Genomic DNA, 20,265 nt, shown 5'->3' on the forward strand with positions numbered 1-20,265 from the left:
TTTGACTGACTCAGACATTAGATAGTTTATCAAAAGTTGTACTCTTCAATTTGTCAGATTCAACTAATAGTTGTATTTCATTAATTTCAGGTATTTTGCATGTCCGACTCCTTTGTTCCCATTTATACCACTGGGCACCATGTAGTATTATGAAATATGTAGATGGTCCTTTCCTTTTTGTCTTTTACTGTTTTCCACTGTCCAAATTTGGTAATATCATGAAAAACTACTTATTGTTATGTCAGTGATTAAGCGTTACATGTCATTTACTCATAGGAAAAATCTGAGTTTCTGAATCTAAGCTATGCTAAAATGGATTTTGAAATAAAAATCAGGATCAAATGTAAGCAGTTGACTACTCTAATAATTCAGAGAAAGGAAGAAGAAAAGTAACTGAATTTGGACAGAACAGAATTGAGACTTCTTACCTCTGTTTCCCTTACATATGTCATGCTGAGCACACAGTGGTTAAAATTAAGGTATGCTAGAAACACACTCAGAGAACCCATGTTCCCAGCTTGGGGACCAAGTTTGGGGTCCAAACTGTATATTTTGAGTATCTAAAAAGTATTCCATTGCCTTCCTGAGTTGTTGTTTTTTTTAAAGAGTACCTCTTTTATTTTCTTCATTTTTAAATCTCCAATTAATGGTCATTTAATTGAGATCAAACAGTTTTCCAAGAAGTATGGTTTATCATTCCTTTAGACAACTGCAATAACCAGAAATACTTAATATATAATTCAATCTGACAGTACCCTTAATGTATGGCAAGGGATACTTAGAAATGTGTAACAGTGTTAAATGTACACATATCATACAGAATTTATTTAACCTTTAATGTAGTACAGGACAGTTTCTGATCCAGAGCTAGTGTTTGATACTGTATTTGTTGAATAAACGGCAGAATACAAATAGTATAACTAAGTCATATGTGGACTTTTGTAAAAAAAGGCAATTCTTGGATTTGTAAAAAAAAAAAAAGGCAATTCTTGGATAGTTGTGAGACATATATCCTTGAACTTATTTCTTTGTCAGTGTATATATTTATACATATACACATGCACAAGTATATTATACACACACATGCACACACAATTTTATATATATATATATTTGGATTTCAGGTTTATATTGAGTGTGATATATATATATATATATATAAATATATATTGTACTTAGTGTATATGTGTGATTTTATATATGTATGTGTGTACCTATGTATGTAGATTACACTCAGTATAAACCTGAAATCCTCTCTTAACTTATTACCATTTGACTATCAAGTAATTACTTTTCTTGTTGTTATTGTTTCCAATCAGATAAGGCAGTATGATTAGGAAAATAGAGTTGATCCATTATAGCACTATACACCATTGCTATTAGCCAAGTTGCTGCCATTCTCATAAAAATTATGCAATTTAAACTGGAAGATACCAGTACCTGCTTCTATTAGAAACAAGAATGCTTTTCTACTTCATAATATGCTCAATTACCTTTAGATTGATCCATGAATAAATTATAATCCAAATAGACTGCTTTACCTTAAAGCTTTGCTGGCTTAAGATATCATTGTTGATTCATTATGTTGTCACTTTTCTATCGGCAATGTAATGCTTTTTATATCTGGATAGAGACAGTTTTAGTGTGAGATACTGTTATCTTTAAATGAGTAGGATTTAGCTTTTCTGGTGAGAACAAATTCATCAATGATGAATCCCTGGAGAAAGTACTGAAACAAAAATCATACCATTTCGGAGCTTTGTTGAGTTCATCAGTTACAAAGCAGCTTTTGATAGTCGTAAAGAACTTTTTTCTTTGTTTAAGAAATATAGCATGACGCTCAAAACCCCTTGCTTTGAGTTACTGCGGGCTACAACTTTTTCTGTAAGAAAATAATGAATGAAGAGGAAAAGCTCCTGCTGCTGGCTCTGTCAGGCTCTGCTGCTTCTCCTCCTGCAACAGGAAATCAATTAACTATATGTTCAGGCAGAGATTTGAACTAAATGCTTTATTAATCATCACTGATTGCACACATAGACACCAGCCAACTATGCATTCGTCTTCACTCATTCTGTTTTATTTTGCTTTTTGTTTGTTTGTTTCGTTTGGTTTTTGGCAAGATCAGAACACAAACGTGTGGCCAAGTGTAGTGTGTGTAAAGGTGGTCGTCTGGTGCAGGAGAGAATTGATCTTTTATATTTTTGGAAAACTTAACGTTTAAAATATTCAGAACTCAGATATGGTAGAGCCCTCTTAATACGTAACAAAGGAATTTTTAAACAGATTTTATTTATTTACTTTAGAGGGAGACAGAGACAGCATGAGCAGGGAAAGAAGCAGAGGGAGAGGGAGAGAGAGCATCTCAAACAAACTACACTGAGTAGAGAATCAGATGCATGGGGCTTGATCTCCAGACCCCAACCCTGAAATCTTGACCTGAGCCAAAATCAAGACTGTTGCTTAACCAGTTGTGCCCCCCAGGCTTCTCTGTAACAAAGTAATTTCTTAAAAAGCACTAAACTTTCTTATACTAATTTGCAGAAAGCAGAATCTATGGCAGCCTTGATGTTTTGGAAGTTGGCACTACACCTGGTCTCTGGGACCTCCATATAGCAGTGAGAAACTACACACAAATGAGCCTATTTGACTTGGAGATGAATGGTGGAAGGTTGGGGAGGGCAGTCACTGGTATCGTGTGAGTTGCTTTCGATTTAAAGAAAAAAAATTGGCAAGAGATTTCCTTCTTTTCCATTGACTGCTCTAACTAACACACAAAGAAAATCCTATAGGAATCTTTATGTTAAATTGAGAACTCCTCCTTAGGACTAATTAGAAAAGATTATCACATTATAGTCATAGCTCTGTTAGCCATAGAAAGGCAATATAATTTAAATAAGGCAAATGTGGTCAATCACTGCCCAAAAAAAACTACAGAAAATATCAGGATGGTAGATGTTTACTCAGGCTGTGTTCTGTTCAGCACCAAGGGATTTTCAATTATTATTATTATTGCTATTATTATTATTATAATCACCAGAACTATTTGAAAATATCACAATTTAAACTTAATTATTTTATTTCCCTTTGGATAAAGAATATTCTAAATGGGGAAAAAAGTCTCCTCTGGTTTAGGTTTAAAAGAAGATAGATCAAAAAGTTCCAGGAATGATTTCTTTTGAATAACATTTATAGTACTCTAAGATGAAATCAGAGTGTTGAGTCGGTAAGACTCAGGGAATCAGGATAATGGTTCGGCGTTTCATTGAGCTTGCCACCATGAGGAATCTGCTAGAGCCAGAGGTCAATTGTTTCAACATTTAATGGTTTTTGATAATCTTCAAGAATATAAGTTTAGGATTTAGTGCCCTTGGTATAGAAGCGAAGTGTGGAAAGAGTGATACTCTGACAAGAGTGATGTCATATGGACATGCGTTTACCACCTTATGAGATGTTATCTGAACCCCATGTTATCTGAACCTTGACATCACATATAATCCCTAATACCCTCATCTGCCCCAAGAAAAAGTTACTTAATAAGAGGACATTTCAAACAAGCATTATCTTTTCTACATTAAAAGGGCTTGCCTATGTGATAAATGTTGAGGATCTGTTTTATACTCATTGATTTGATGTTTTCTAACAAGACAGCATCACCTATTTTATGGTAAAATAGATACAATATATTCTGTCCCTTCATCATATTATTTCACATTAGTGAAATCATTACATATTGTAATTTAGGAAAGCATTGAGGTATAGGAATGAAGTATATAGTTCTAGTTTAATTAGATATTAATAATTTGGCATTCATAACATTGCTTCCATTTGCTCAACTTCCTGACATAATTATAGTAAATTGAGAATGGAAATAACAATCTTAGATATTTCCACATAAATATGTTCTGCTAATATAAATTTTCAGTGACAGTTTGGCTGAATTGGAGCATGGGTTAAGTTTCACTTACCTACCCTGCTAACATCTCTAAAGGACTAGAGAACACATTTTCCTGGGACGTTATGCAACCTGGCAGGTGGAGGCCAGTGTTTCAAAACAAGTGTGATTTTTCACCGAAGTATTTGCTAGGTCAGAGATCAGGATGACCTTGGAGTGCTGTAGTTTTCCAAGCCTCTATCAGCTAGATAAATGGGCTTTATTTTGTAGGAGAGAGAGAGAGAAGAAAGGGTGTTTCTGCAGTCTTAGAAAGGAGACCTAGTAATTCCAGGTTATAGGCGGACACAGAACATTTGGAATTTAGTGGTGTTTATCACCAGCTTCATGTGTCAGTAAAAGTGAAGATCAAAGGTTCTAGAAGAGGAGAAGGACAAAAGTGAAGAGGGAATAATTGTGGGATAATGAATAGTATGAGGGCATATTCGTGTTAACTTGAAACCACTTAGCATTTTTCCATTACACCCAGGTATCTTTCTAAATGAACTTTGTAAAGTACAGTTGAATAACCTTGAGATTTAAAGCTCCATGATGTGATTTTGAATACTGATGGAGTTTGTTTAAGCACTGTGATATTTCCTCTGCTTTTCATTTCTATTTTTGCCTCCTTCATGCAAAATAAAATTTATTTTCTGTACGGAGAAATCAATATTTTTACCATTTTGTTTTTCAGCTACTCCAGCAAATCGCAATCAACATTAGTTACAGTCTTTAAAGAGATGTAGTAAGAATTTGAACACAATAAAATAGAGATACAGATTAGAACTTCGGCAAAGTACCTTTGCTATTGACAAAAGCATTTGTCAGGGACTATGGCTGTGTCTATATTGTGCTAAAAACCTGATGAAGAGGAAAAAAAGCATCAATAGGTTTTACCTTCTGTCTATACGAACCAAACAAATGGTCTAATAGCTACTGTTTTAAGTGAATGGATTTAGTTTACCATTGTGAACTTTATTCCATTTAGAAATGTATTTAATTAACATCTGTGTATTTTTTTAAATTTTATTTCTTTTCAGTGTTCCAAGATTCATTGTTTATGCACCACACCCAGTGCTCCATGCAGTATGGGCCCTCTTTAAAACCCACCACCAGGCTCATCCAAGCCCCACCCCCCTTTCCTTCGAAACCCTGTTTGTTTCTCAGTATTCACAGTCTCTCATGTTTGTCTCCCTCTCTGATTTCCCCCAACTCACTTCTCTCCTTCTCCTAATGTCTGTATATTTAATATGTATATATTTGGTAAAGGTATTGCACTTTTTAGTTCTTTTTAACAATTAATGGAATCTGATACCTAGTGAGTCTCAAATAAATGAAGACATTCTTACAGTGTATAAGAACAATTTCAAAACACATTTGTTTATTGATAATACTTATGTATTACTATCCCCACATTTTTCTCTTCTGTGAGCTAACACGCTTTCTTATTTGTGCATTTACCTTTTAGAAACTACCAAGTTTTGGACCTTATCTTGAGCAGCGCAAGGAAATCATAGCAGAGAACAAGATTAGACAGAAAGAACAAAATGCAGCTTTGCCACCATTTGAGAGAAAACATTTTATCCCCAAAAAGCCTATACCTACCATCAAGGTAAAAATTAAGTTATATATATACTATATTGTTGTGTAAATATATAATATAACTCAATATAGCTTAACTATTTATTTACTGGGTAAGTATATAATTTATTTTGTTTAAAAATATAATAAAAGTTAAAAAAATCTGTCTATGGTGATAGGGGTTAGCCTCTTTTATTTGCATATTTTATACTTTTTAAAATATAGTCAAGTATGTGTTCCTTGGAAATTTCTGTATGTATTAAATGGGCCAGGAAATATTAAGGTGAATTCTTTGTCTTCTCATAGTCATTTTAAAATTATATTCATTATACAATTAAATCCAAGAGATATGTTAGTCATATAATACAACTAAATGATTAATATGCAACAGTATCAATTTGAACAAACTTTGTCTGATTGAGTCTCTGGAAAGTCTTATGAATTGGGGAATCAGGAGACTATTTGCTGGGTAATAGCAAGAATTATCATGAAGATGGAATGGTGGGTGTGTTATATTTCTTGATTTTTTTCTTGCATTTTTTATTTTGAAAGAGTGGCAGATTCACGTACAGTTAAGAAATAATACAGAAAGGTCTTGTGAACCCTTTACTCAGTTTCCCCAGTGTAACTTCTTCCAAATATCACAACCAGAATAATGACACCAATACAATCTACTGATCTTATTCAGATTTTTAATTTTTAAATTTTTGTGCACATGTCTGTATATGTGCATACATGTGTGTTTACTTCTGTGCAATCCCACCGCACATGTAGGTTTTTTTCTACCACCACAGTTGAGATACAAGACTTCCATCACTACAAAGATCCTTGGGTTGCCCTGTCATAACCACACCTACCTCCTTCCTGCCCACCTTCCCCAAAATGGAATTATCTTAATGAGAGAAAAGGGAGGTGTTATAGGACTTATAGAACTCCATTCTCCCTGAAATCACCATCACTTAATGTGGTTTCAGTTACTGAAACTTATTCTTCCCTATTTAATGACAATCTACTCCTGCATTTCCATTTTCTGTTTGAAGCATCAGCTGAAAATCTGCTCTTAAAACCTCTCAGGGGAACCTCCCAGAAATTCATCTTTAGCTGTCAACTGGGAACTAGAACCTCAAACATTCCCTCTGCCTGTGATAGAAAAAAAGATGTGTCCTATGTCAAAAACAGTGGGGTTTACACTTGCTGTTGCAAAATTTAAGTGATACAGACTTCTGAAAGGAAATATAGAAGTGGTTGAACACAAATTCTACCAGTATTTCAATACCATAATTCCAAATAATGTGAACACTTGGGACTTTTAACAGCATAATAGCCCCCAATACCATCTTCCCAGCATTATTTGTTACCAGAAGAATGAAATAGACACTGATGATAAAGAGAACACCAGAACCTTCAGCTCTTCACAAGCCCTGTGTTTGGCTATAATTATTATATGATTTGAGGTTAAGTGAGCATTGTCCCACTTCTGTATCTCTTCTAAATTAACTTGAATTAAATGTAAAATCTCATCTTTTCCTTACATGTAAAAAATAGAAAGAAAGATATTATTTATATTTGAAAGAAAAGTGCAAGGTGATTATAAAAGCATTTTGACCTTTTCTAGTCTTCTGTTCCTTCAGGGAATATATTGATAACCTAGAAGCAAGACAAAAACAGAACAAAGAAAAAGCCTACTAGAGTTTAATTCAAGCTGGTCAGTCACTAATCCAAGTAAAATATCAAACTAAGCAGAATTAAATAAACCAAAGAAACGTGAAGTCGGGAAAGTAAGTAAACATTTTTTTTAAAGTATCAAGGATGGATAAGTCTTATTAAAAATAGTGCAAATTAGGGACGCCTGAGTGGCTCAGTCAGTTAAGTATCCGACTCTTGATCTTGGCTTAGATCATGATCTCAGGTTTGTGGGACTGAGCCCTGCATCAGGCTCTGCATTTAGCTAGGAGTCTTCTTGTCCCTCTCCCTCTCCCAGAAAGGAAGAAAGAAAGAAGAAAGAAAGGAAAAGAGAAAAGAGAAAGAAAAGAAAAGAAAGGAAGGAGAGAAAGTCTTTAAAAACAATGCAAACTTACATTCCTCTCCTCAGCCTCCTCATTTGAGGTTATCCAAATTAAAGTATCCCTGGTGTTACATTGCATAAGTCTCAAGACATTGTAGATGCCATCTTCCCAGCATCAAAAACAATAATAGTGCTGATATACTAAAGGACTACTATTAATAAAATCTTTAAAAAAAAAAAAACCCGTAATGGTAGCTGGTAATTGTGGGTTGAATTTTTTGTTTGTTGGACTGTTTTTTGTTTGTTTATTTGTTTTCTTAGGGTTAGCATTTTCACTTATAAATAGTTATAAGTACAACTTTTAATTATTAGTGCAATAATAGTTATAAATGCAACTATGTCTCTGGAAATGAGGAGTTACATTTGTTAAAACAATGACTGCTCACTTTATCTTACTTTCTATAAGGCTTCCTATAGAGTGGGGGGAGCATATGTTTTAGAGGAAGAAAGAAAATATAGAGATCTATTCCTGTCTCCACAGAGAACCCCAGTTTCAGATGACTCCTGATTTCTAGATCCATGATGTGTGTGTGTGCATGTATGATTGCATTTTTTTTTAAGATTTTATTTATTTATTTGACAGACAGAGATCACAAGTAGGCAGAGAGGCAGGCAGATAGAGAAAGAGGTGGAAGCAGGCTCCCTGCTGAGCAGAGAGCTCCAGGCGGGGCTTGATCCCAGGACCCTGAAATCATGATCCGAGCCGAAGGCAGAGGCTTTAACCCACTGAGCCACCCAGGTGCCCCGTATGATTGCATTTTTCATTAGATCAGTTCTCCATTAATAGACCCATGTTTATGCACATTCTTACCAGAGTAGGAAAGAAAGTTCATCTCCTGGAAGCACCCATGGAAATACATGGCAACGAGTACCTCTAATGTGCCTCTGCTGTTCCGAGTGCTATCCATGTTTTATCTCACGTGATCTTCACAATACCTGGGATAGGAACTATCTCTATATTCATTTTCCAGATGAGAAAACTAAGGAAAAGTGAAGATTAAATAATTTAACCAAGTTTCATAGTAATCACTGATAGAATGAGGGATGGAAATGAAATTGGGAATTGCTGGCTAAAGAGATTCAAAAGATTGACTCATAATAGGAGCTACCAAAATTTGGATCCATTCTAGAAAGTGTATGAAATAGATCTAGAGATAGGCCATGGAAAATGAAGACATCAACATGGAATACAAGAACATTTAATAAGGGAATTTTAACACATGGGTTTTGTCACAGTTGTACTACTAATCACTTGATTTGGGGCAAATATCAAGTAAGAAACCTGTAAAATGAGACTACTGGGCAAAGTTAAATTCTTCTCTCCAACATTCCGTAGTTTCGTTTGTTTTTTTCTAATGTTAAAAGTGCAAAGATTAGTGTAAAAATTACCCATAATCTTATGCAACCACTATGAAAACTTAGATTTAGAAAATTCTAGTCCTTTTTATATCTAAATATCATATATTAAAATAAACATAGAATATTCTTACATGTGCTACATAAAAACTTCACAATAATTTATATATCACTTTTATATCGAAATAATGGTTTCATAGGATTTTATAATATGAACTTATTATTAACTTTTTAAAAGTAACTTATTAGAGCCTGGAGGGCACTGTGCTGCTCTCGGAGAGAAGGCAGGCAAACAACACAGAGGCAGACAGTGTGGAAACAGTGATCTGAAAAATGCCTGGGACACACAGTGGGGGAGACTATTTGCTTTCCTCAGAGTGCTTCCCTGAGAGCAGCAAGCATAGAGACCCCTTTCTGAGGACAAAGGAGCTGGCTGGTGCCATGGTCTTCCACACCCTCTTAGCATAAACACAGAACTATCTGCAGTAAACAACACAGGTCCAATGCTGGCTGCCTACCCTGCTTGTACCAGGTCCCATACCCCTGTGCTCTGGCAGTACTACCCATCTTGGTCAAGTTTGCCTCAGTCCCAGCATGGCAGGCCCCTCCCCCAGAAGACCAGCAGAAATTCCTATCCATACCCAAACAGAGAGTTCTGCCGGGCTTCAGTTCTAATGGAAGTAGTATCAGATCTCATTTAACAAGCAGAATAGGGGCACCTGGGTGGCTCAGTGGGTTAAAGGCTCTGCCTTTGGCTCGGGTCATGATCTCAAGGTCCTGGGATCAAGCCCCACATGGGGCTCTCTGCTCAGCAGGGAGCCTGCTTCCCTCCCTCTCTCTCTGCCTGCCTTTCTGCCTACTTGTGATCTCTGTCAAATAAATAAATAAAATCTTAAAAAAAAAAAATAACAAGCAGAACAGAGCACACCTAGTTACAACTCCCCAACTCTGGCCAAGGACCAAACACTGCCCACTGCAGGCAAGGGAAGGCTCTGCAGAAGACTGGCCTAAAGGATAGAGCCCCCAAAACACAGCAGCAGAGTGCACACAGCACACACCAGAGACACTTCCTGGAGCACCAGGCCCTGGACACCATATGACCTCTTCTTCATAAAGCCATTACTCTCAGGAGCAGGAAACAATGGGCTTTTCCAACACAGAGAAAAGGACAGAGACTTAGACAAAATGCCAAGATGGAGGAATTCATCCCAAATGAAACAACTAGAGAAGGTAATGGCCAGAGACCTAGTTGAAACAGATATAATATGCCTGGTGGAGATTTAAAACAAAAATCACAAAGATACTTGCTGGCCTTGAGAAAAGAATGAAAGACTTCAGGGACACCCTTACTGCAGAGGTAAAAGAGTTAAAAAAAAAAGAAGAAATGAAAAAATGCAATAACTGAGATTTAAAACAGACTGAATTTAATGAACACAAAGATGGAAGAAAGAGGGGGATGAATAGGTGATATAGAAGATAAAATAATGAAGCTGAACAGAGGAGAGAAAGAATAATTATGGAACACGAGAATAAACTTGGGGAACTCAGTGACTCCATGGAATGTAATAAGATTTGTATTATAGGAGTCCCAGAAAAAGAAGAGAGAGAAAAGGGGGTAGAAAATTTATTTGAAGAAATAATGGCTGAAAAGTTTGCTAACCAGGGGGAAGAAACAGATGTCTCGATCCAGGAGGCACAGAGAGCACCCATCAAAATCAACAAAAGCAGACCAACACCAAGACATATTGTAATTCAATTTGAAAAATATAGCAATTAAAAAAAAATCTTAAAAGAAGGAAGACAGAAGAGAAGAAGTTCCTAACTTACAAGGGAAGACAAAGTTAGCAGCAGACCTCTCCACAGAAACTTGACAGACCAGAAGAAAGTGCCATGACATATTCAATATGCTGAATGGGAAAAATCTACAGCTATGCATACTCTATCTAGTAAGGCTATTATTTAGAAAAGAAGGAGAGATAAAGAGTTTCCCAGACAAACAAAAAACTAAAGAAATTCATGACAACTAAACCACCCCTGCAAGAAATATTAAAGGGGATTCTTGGAGTGCAAAGGAGAGACCAAAAGTGACAAAGACAAGAAAGGAACAGACAAAATCTCCAGAAGCAGTGACAAAACAAACAATAAAATAGCACTAAATGCATATCCGTAATTAATTATTCTGGATGTAAATGGACTAAATACTCTAATCAAAAGACATAGGGTGTCAGAATAGATTAAAAAACAAAACAAAACACAAAAATAAGACCCATCTATATGATGCCTATAAGAGATTCATTTTAAACCTAAAAACACCTGCAGATTGAAAGTGAGGGGATGGAGAAATATTTACCATGCAAATGAATGTCAAAAGAAAGCCAGAGTAGCCATACTTATATCAAACTAGATTTTATTTTTTTTTAAAGATTTTATTTATTTATTTGACAGAGAGAGATCACAAGTAGACAGAAAGTCAGGCAGAGAGAGAGAGAGAGAGGGAAGCAGGCTCCCTGCTGAGCAGAGAGCCCGATTTGGGACTCGATCCCAGGACCCTGAGATCATGACCTGAGCTGAAGGCAGCGGCTTAACCCACTGAGCCACCCAGGCGCCCCTCAAACTAGATTTTAAACCAAAGACTGTTAACAAGAGATGAAGAGCAGTATATCATTTAAAAAAAAAAAGGGCATATCCAAGAAGGTCTTGTAAGTATGTATGCTCCCAACATAGGAGCACCCAAAGATATAAAGCAATGAATAACAAACATCAAGAAACTCATTGATAATAATACAGCAATAGTAGGGGACTTAAACACTTCACTTATAGCAATGGACAGATTATCTAAGCAGAAAATCAACAAGGAAACAGTGGCTTTGAATAACACATTGGGTCAGATGGACTTAACATTAACAGATATACTCAGAACATTTCACTGTTAAGCAAAATAAACAAAAATACTGATTCAAGGGGGCACATACACCACAATGTTTATAGCAGCATTAACAATAGCCAAATTATGGAAAGAGCCCAAATGTCCACTGACTGATGAATGGATAAAGAAGAAATGGCATATATATTCAATGAAATATTACTCAGCCATCAAAAAAGAATGAAATTTTGCCATTTTCAATGGTATGGATGGAGATAGAGAATATTATGCTAAGCAACATAAGTCAGTCAGAGAAAGACAAATACCATATGATTTTACTCATATGTGGAATTTAAGAAACAAAACAAATGAATGTGGGAGGGAAACAGAGAGAGGAAAACCAAGAAACAGATTCTTAACTATAGAGAACAAACTGATGAGGGGAGGTGGGCAGGGGGTATGGGTTAAGTAGGTGATGAAAATTAAGGAGGGCAGTTATTGTTATGAGAAGTACTGGGGTTTGTATGGACGTGTTAAATCATGATATTCTACAGCTAAAACTAACATTATACTGTATGTTAACTAATTGGAATTTAAATAAAAACATGGAGAAAGAAATAAGTAACCCATTGCTAAACCTTTAGGTTGTTTCCAGAATTGTATACAAATAATGCTATTATAATTATCATTGTATCAAAATCTTTGCATAGAGTTCTTATTGTTTTCTCAAGAGAAATCACAGGTGAAATTTTAGGTCTTTTAATACATATTGCCAAATTGCTCTGCGGGAAGAGTGTGCAAATTTACATGCCACCAAAAAATATAGGAGGGCCCATTTCTTAGGCACCCATCAACAATGAAGTTATGTTTAATTTTAACCAATGTAATAGTCAAAAAAGTGTTTCAATTATTTTCTTTAATTTTGAATGTTTAAATAGTAGTGAGATTGGCATGTTTTTATAAATTTTTTGACCATTTCTTCTTTTGTGAATTTACTACTCATTCTTTAGACCAGTTTTCTGTTGGAATCTTTATCTTTGCTTATATTTTTTATAAACTTTTTATATATTGCCATTTGTCTCATAATTTGTATTGTAGTGTTTTTATACATATGTAGAGCAACTTTAACTTTATGTAGTTATATCAGGCAAAAGCGTATCTTGTGATTTCTCTTTTTATTTGCTTAGTTTAGCTTTATTCCACTGTAAGATCATAAATATTCACCCCATCTCGTTCTTTTAGAATTTTAGTATTTACATTTGACTAATTAATCTAAACTTTTTGTTGCTTTAAAGTATCAAGTATGGTTATAGACTTTTCCCCCCAAATAGACTATCATCCCAAGATCTCAATATCTGCGCTTCCATGTGGCCCCTTCATCTTTCAAACTGTGACTCAGTGACAAAATGTATCTTAAATTGCATGACTTGCTTTACATTCAAGTTTTTTAACTCTCACAATTGGCTAAATGATAATGATGTCTGTATTCATCTGTTTCCTAATTTCTGTATCATCTCCTTTTACAATTAATCTAGACTTTTCTTACATGTTGTCTCAACTACTCTCTATCACATTCTCTTTTCTGTGCTGCAGACTTTTGCTGACCACTATCTTCTGGATACCTCCAGTCTAAACAAGGAGCACAAGGGCCATCATACTTAAAACTAAACTGATTATCATTCCAACCAAACTGCTCTCCACCCTGAGTTGTGTGTCTCAGTGAACATTGAGGACCACTCTCTTTCCTTAGCCAGAAACCTGAAATTCAGCCTAGATTCTATTCTATTGCTCATCCCACTTGTGAATGGGATCAGGGTACATTCACCAATGTCTATCATTTTTATCTCTCATGTCTCCCTCCTCCTCTGTCCTCTCCTTCCAAGGAGACCTTAATACAGTTCTTTACATATTCTTTCATGGAATTTTGAAATATTCTACCACTCCTTCTTTTGTCATTGTTGCCTAATACATTCTCCAATGATTATGGAATATTCTTTCAAAAATGCAAATCTGATTTTTTTAACCCCTTCCTTAAGATTCCATCATCTTAAAGTAAACTCCTCAGCATAACATTCACACCCTTCACAATTTAGCTTGTCTTGGCCCGAGCAGCTTCAATGGAATGGTAAATTGAAGAATTAATGCAGGTTGAGAAAATAAGAACAAGGTGTATGGAATACTCTTTTCTAGACTTGAACTCGATCAGAAGGAAAGTGACAGGAAGATAAAAACAAGGTAGAGGGAAGGATTGGTTTGTTTATATGTTAGGATAATCAAGGCTTGCATGAGCTTATGTGCTCTGAGAAAATAGCTAAAACTATCAGAAAGGGTGTGATTATGGAACCTAAATCTGTGGCAAGTAGGTTGAGGATGGAGTTCAGATAATACATTAAGTAATCTTGCATTAAGGAAAGGACATCTCTTAAGATTTTCTACCTACTGCATGCCATGCCATATGCATTTAATGAAACTGAATTTGGACTTACCAGTATCATTTTAGTAAGTAGCCATGTTTAAAGAAAGCAACCATAAGAAGTCTTAACCTATTTTCTTTTCACTGAAATATGTAGCAAAGTTCATAAGATTTTAGCAGATTACCTATATGGAGGAAGAGTTTCCTGAATTAAGCATGGAACTACTCTGTCCCACTGCCTAGGTTCAAATTATGGCACTACCATTTTGTAGCTGCATGAACTTGCCTCAGTTAAGTTATCTGTGAGACAGGGAAAATAAAAGTCTTCCTCATGGGGTTATAAATTAGGCAATGTATGAAATGCTTTTAGCCAGCATTATATATCCTAAATAAATATTACCTACTATCAGTTATTATGTCAAGAATGGACAGATTGAAGGAGATAGTAGGTTAAGGTGACTCTCCATTCCCATTTTTTTTTCAATAAAATTAACTCAAGAATGAAAGTAAGAGTACATAAAGCTCTGGAGGCCAATCAAGTTGGAAGTTTTGAAGAAGCCCATATATTTTCCAGGAAATCTTTCTTGCATACCTACCATGAGACAAGCAATGTGGTAAGAATTGGGCATCTATAGTATAATAAATAAAGGAGACACGGCCTCTGTCCTCATGAAGCATAAACAGACTCGAGAAAGAAACAGATATTAAGCAAAGAATTACACTAATAATATAAAATCATATTTGTGATACAAACTATAATACAGGATGTATGCAGTCTTTTTCATAGGAAGACCTAATTTAAACCAAAAAAGCAGAGGAGGTCTTCTCTGAGGAACTGGCATTTAGGGAGCCCTATGATCTGGAATGTTTCAGGAGATCCAAAATATAGTCCTGGATTTGGTGGGTGGCCATGGTTATAGAGACAGAGGAAGGGATGAAATTGTTAATTTCATGTTAATTCTCCTTCTAGAACTTAGTGATTCTCATTAGACATTGAGGGACAAGGACCAGTAAGGAGTTAAGAATAAGGAGTCCAAAACAATTAGGTTTTCTATGGTCCCACTAAGTGAAATAAAGAAAAGATAATGAGTCAGGATTTGTTCTTAGTGTTTTTAGATTGAATGCCCTTTTTTGATGTAGGATGAAAATTTAGATTTGAGCATGTTGAAATTAAAGAACTCAACCAAATCAGGCACCTATGCTGGAGGATATAAAGGACACTTTGACTACCTACTACATACTAGACCTAAGATAGAAGCTTCACATCTATTTACAATTTTTACTTAGCCTAATACCCTACACAGGAGAAGGAAGTTCTGGGGAAGCCGATGAGAAGAACCAAGGGGGGGATATAAGAGAATAACCAGAAGGAAATAATAATGTGGAGGGGGGAACCAAAACAGAAGGAAGTCTTAATGTAGAAGTGTCCACAGGTCTGAAAGCTGCTCATCTTGGCAACGACACCTTGTATTGTTTCATTTTCTCTTTCACACATAACCACTGAGATTCCAACCTCTAGTTGGCAAACATTGTCATATTCACCCATACGTTCACTTTGTCATTCATCCAGCAATCACGAGTGTACACCCACCGTGTTCCAACACTGATGTAGTCAATAGGAATTCAGTAGTGAACAAAACAAAAGCCCTGCTCTCTTGACTCTTACATGTTAGTAAGGAGAAAGAGACAAACAAGTAAACGAGTGAATGCATACCATGTCAGATGGTCACAGTGCTGGGAAGAAAATATAGCAGGATTAGGAGAATAGGAATTGCTAGGGAGGTTGGTCAGGAGAGGCCTGCCTGATTAAATGGCATTTGAGTAAACACTTTAAAGAATGGAGAGAATGAATGATATGGATAGATACTTTTGGGGAGTGCATCCCATTCAGAAGGAACAGAAAGTGCAGAGAACCTGAAATAGGAAAGTTTTTGGCAGGAAACCATTGAAGGAAGAAAGACATGATCTGAATTAATTTTTCAAAGGATCCTACTGGCTGTAATGTTGATATAAGATCCTAGACAGGCAAGGGCAGAAGCAGAGAGACTGGTTAGAAGGCTGTTGTAACGACCCAGGCAAGAAATTGGGAGAAGGGAGAATAAATACAAGATAATGTCAGAAGGCCTCAACGCCATTGTTTCAAGTGAAATGATGTGTGTGAAAGTATTGTACACAGCATAGTTCTGTTCCAATATAAGGGGCCATGGTTTTTGTTATTTTCATACAAGTCCCCCATCCCTTGGCCCATTATTTCAGACCCCATCTGGATGGCGTGGCTGTGTGGTTGTTCAGGGCTCATTGAAATGAATAGCTGCATGCCCTTTAAGGGCCATCTCTGTGAGTGGGAATCAGACATTGCTTCTCATGCTTTTGTTGTTTTCCCCCACCACACATACCCAGGCACGCCATGTACTTCCCTCTGTTGCTTTCATTGCTTTTATGTTTTCCCTATGGTGTTTCTTCTGTTCTTGACATATGATTTTTCCTTCTTCCCTTTTTCCTGGAGGGCCTGGATTGTCTGTTTTCATGCTTAATATTTTCTCTGTCCACCCATCTGTTTATTTGAGCTTGTTTTTTCCCTCCTGTCTGCTGGCCTCTTTATAGATTCCTTTGTTCAATAGTTTAAACTCCATGCCACTGCTTTGTTTATCCTCTCAGCTAGCGCAGTATATTATTCCCCATCTGCTACGGAAAGAGCCCCAGTGCCCCACAAAGTTAACTAAGCCCTTCTTGTCTGAACAAGTTTTTCAGTCATGCATTCAAGTTTCTAATCTACCCCATCTTCCCTGGTTAGGAGTGTGACAATATTATTTCTAAGCAAGCTATGCTCAATAGATCTCATTTTTTGTTCTTTTTTCCTTCAAATGCCTCAGATAAGATTTAATGGTCTGTTGCCTCGAAGGTAGGCAGTTTCAATATCAGTCCATCAGTAAGTATTTATTGAGTATTTGCTATGTGACCAGGAGCGTGCTAAGGACCAGGTTTAGATCCAAAGATCTAAACCGTCAAAGGCACAGGAATTTTCCTGATCTCGGTGGAGATGTAGCACTAAAATGTATTTACTATGCACTCACTGCAATCCAGGAACTGTGCTAGAAACTAGGAATACAACATGAATTTTAAAAAGAAAGACATCTATCCTTATGGAGCTCATAGCCTAGCAAGGGAGAAAGACACATGTTAAAAATTATTTACAGTTCAATCAAATATGTACAAAATGCTCTGGGAACACAGAGGAGTGAAAGGGATTAGTTCTGCCTCGGGTAATTGTGGAAAGCTTCACAGAGATGGTGATATTTAACATGGAGTTTAATAAATTAGTGTTAATTAAGCAGAGAATTAATAATAAAAGCTAATATTTATTGAGTACTTATGAGGTTTCAGGCACGGTTCTACATGCTTGTGAATTGACTCATTTAATTCTCACAGTAACCCTATCAGGTACCTTATTTTTCCTATTAAGGAATTGATAAGCAGGTTAAATAACTTGCCCAAAGTCACACAGCTAGGAAGACATCAAAACCTTAAGATTTGATTCCAAAGTCTGGCTCTAGAACCTGGGCCCTGCACTATCTTCTGCATATCTCACAAAAGAAAATGAAAAAGAAGGAAGACGGTATTTCAAGCAAATCAGTATGTTTGAAAAGCATAGTTTTTATACATGCTGGGAAGGAAATGCAGCCATGAGACCTTAAATCTAATGCAGCATCTGTGGATATCAACCAGGTAGTAGGGTCTGACTGTTAAACCACTTTTTATCAGTAGGAATTCATAGAAAGGACCCAACTGAGAGGCAATAATGAGGAAGATAATCCAGTTTTCTTGATCAGTCTTAATGATATAAAAGGGCAAAGGGATGTACTGATTAAGGTGTTGGCCATGTCAGCTAGAGCATCGAGTGGTTATTCCCAGTGTTATACTATGACTACAGAGTTCTCGAGAACCAAGTGTTTGCTAGCTGCATGCTATCCCTGCCCCCTCGGAAGCTAAACATAGCCTCAAAGCCCTCAGTCCTTACCAGGGATGGTCTGAGGCCCTCAGGTCAACTTGGCACCCAGCTGATTTCCTTTTTAGCAAGCCCACATCTTGACTTCCATTTCGTAGTGAAACAGCATTTACATATATATGTGTATGTGTATATATATATGTATGTATGTATGTGTATGTGTGTGTGTATGTGTGTGTGTGTATATATATGTGTGTGTAGATATATATATATGTGTATGTATATATATATATATATATATATATATATATATATATCCCTTTTATGCAGCTGCCAATTTTATGAAAGAAACAGAAATGAAAGGATTCTGGGGAAGAAAACAGTAATCAGAAATAGTGGTGGAAGATTGAGATAAAGGAAGAAAAAGAGGGCTGTCCTCCTACAGTAGGTGGAGAGGTCTCCTTCTGAAAGATGAACCAGGACTTTCTGAAGACGTCCCTGACATTCCACAGGTTTGCTTGTACTAGAGGAAAGAAACTGAATAGGAGACAGTTTTGTCTCCTCACTGAGAACTGAAGTGACAGTGTGCACATTTGGCCCGGCTAAATGAGAAACGTGCTTTATTCCCAGGCAGCATATAACAGAGATTTGAGAGTCTGCCAAGACTTATAAAGTCCCCCGAATGCTTCCCACTTCTGTTGATATATATGAGAATGAATTCTCATTCTCTTTATGAAGCCAGGAATGTATCTCTAACGTCTTTGAATTTCTGGGTAGGAAAATGAATGGTTTAGGGGCACTAGTGATGTTTTCATCTCTTCTTCCTGCTGCTTCGAGTAAGAGATGGACTGCATCTCATAAGACTGGCAAGACGGTGTTGGCAGGAGACCAGTCAGCCTGATCGAGTGGTTTATTATTTCAATTGAATTGTGAAAGAAAGGAGAAAAGTACTCAGATAAAACTGTAAGACCATATTAGATACTACAGAGCATAAAAGAGATGGCACAGAAAGAAAAATAGTGGAGGACTATCCCAGCAATTTTCAGAAGATACCAGAGAAATGGGCTGGGGCTACATTAACATTCTCAGTTGTCTTCTATACCAACAAATAGTGATGAAAAAATATTAAACTGAACTTTAAAAGAAATGAACAGAATTTGGTAAATATCATCTCTTACATCTTACGGGGATGTGTTATGATGTGATTCCTGCCTGGAATACGGCCATGGAAAGGTGTATCTTGTTTGGAATAAACAGGTCTAATGGAAGGGCTGGGGGAGGAGCAGTATATGTCAAAAAGATGTACACATGCACGGAAATCACACACCTGAAGGTGAAGCATGGAGGAAGCAGCTGCAGGAGAGTGAAATGAATGAAATACAGAAATGTTACCCTGGGACTATGTCACAGACCTCATAACCAGATGGTTAATAGGGACAGGCAAGATAGAGGAGTGATGTAAACCTTTACAGACTGCAGATGAAAATCCCACTCCACTAAAGGCAAAACATCTGAAAAATTATTGAATTGCCTTGTTGTAAACTTAGTCTCACAGAAGAGAGTGAAGCAACGAGAGGTCTGGCTGCGTTGGCTTATTTCTGGCTCCTTATAAAAATCTGTTTGGGAAAAGTGGCAGCTAAAGCATCTTGAAGGAAAGTAACATTCCGTATCATCTGTGAGTTCACTAGGCCACAGAAAGGAACTCTGAGCTTGGACGTACAAGTATCCTCTACCTTTAGTAAATCTCATTTCAGGAAGTTCAGACAGAACAATAGAAAACAATCCCATAGTCAGTGACTCTGACCTGAAGATAGATCAAGAAGAATGAGAAGTGGGCTGCCTGGGTGGCTCAATCAATTGAGTGTCTGCCTTTGGCTCAGGTCATGATCTCAGGGTCTAGGATCAAGTCCCACATCATGCTCTCTGCTCAGTGGAGAATCTGCTTCTCCCTCTCTCTCTATTTCTGTACATTCTCTCTCTCAAAAATAAATAAAACCTCTTTTAAAAAAGAAGAATGAGAAGCTGTCAAATAGAAACTTGATAACCTAATCACTCAGTTTCCCAAGGAGTAAGAAAAGGGTCAAGCATTTAGATAATCAGCAGTCAATGGTCA

The 20,265-nt window shown here is 36.6% G+C and overlaps 1 protein-coding gene across 1 annotated transcript in view; it reads left to right on the forward strand.

Annotated features, from left to right (window-relative positions):
- Positions 1-20,265, forward strand: part of DPYD (dihydropyrimidine dehydrogenase) — an 853,664-nt gene that overhangs the window by 823,750 nt on the left and 9,649 nt on the right. The window contains exon 21 of the mRNA XM_047727240.1: positions 5,397-5,540. Within this exon, the coding sequence (XP_047583196.1) occupies positions 5,397-5,540 (144 nt within the window). The remainder of the gene's footprint in view (positions 1-5,396; positions 5,541-20,265) is intronic.

The sequence above is a fragment of the Lutra lutra genome, chromosome 4 (assembly GCF_902655055.1).
Source record: "Lutra lutra chromosome 4, mLutLut1.2, whole genome shotgun sequence".
Lineage (NCBI taxonomy): Eukaryota > Metazoa > Chordata > Mammalia > Carnivora > Mustelidae > Lutra > Lutra lutra.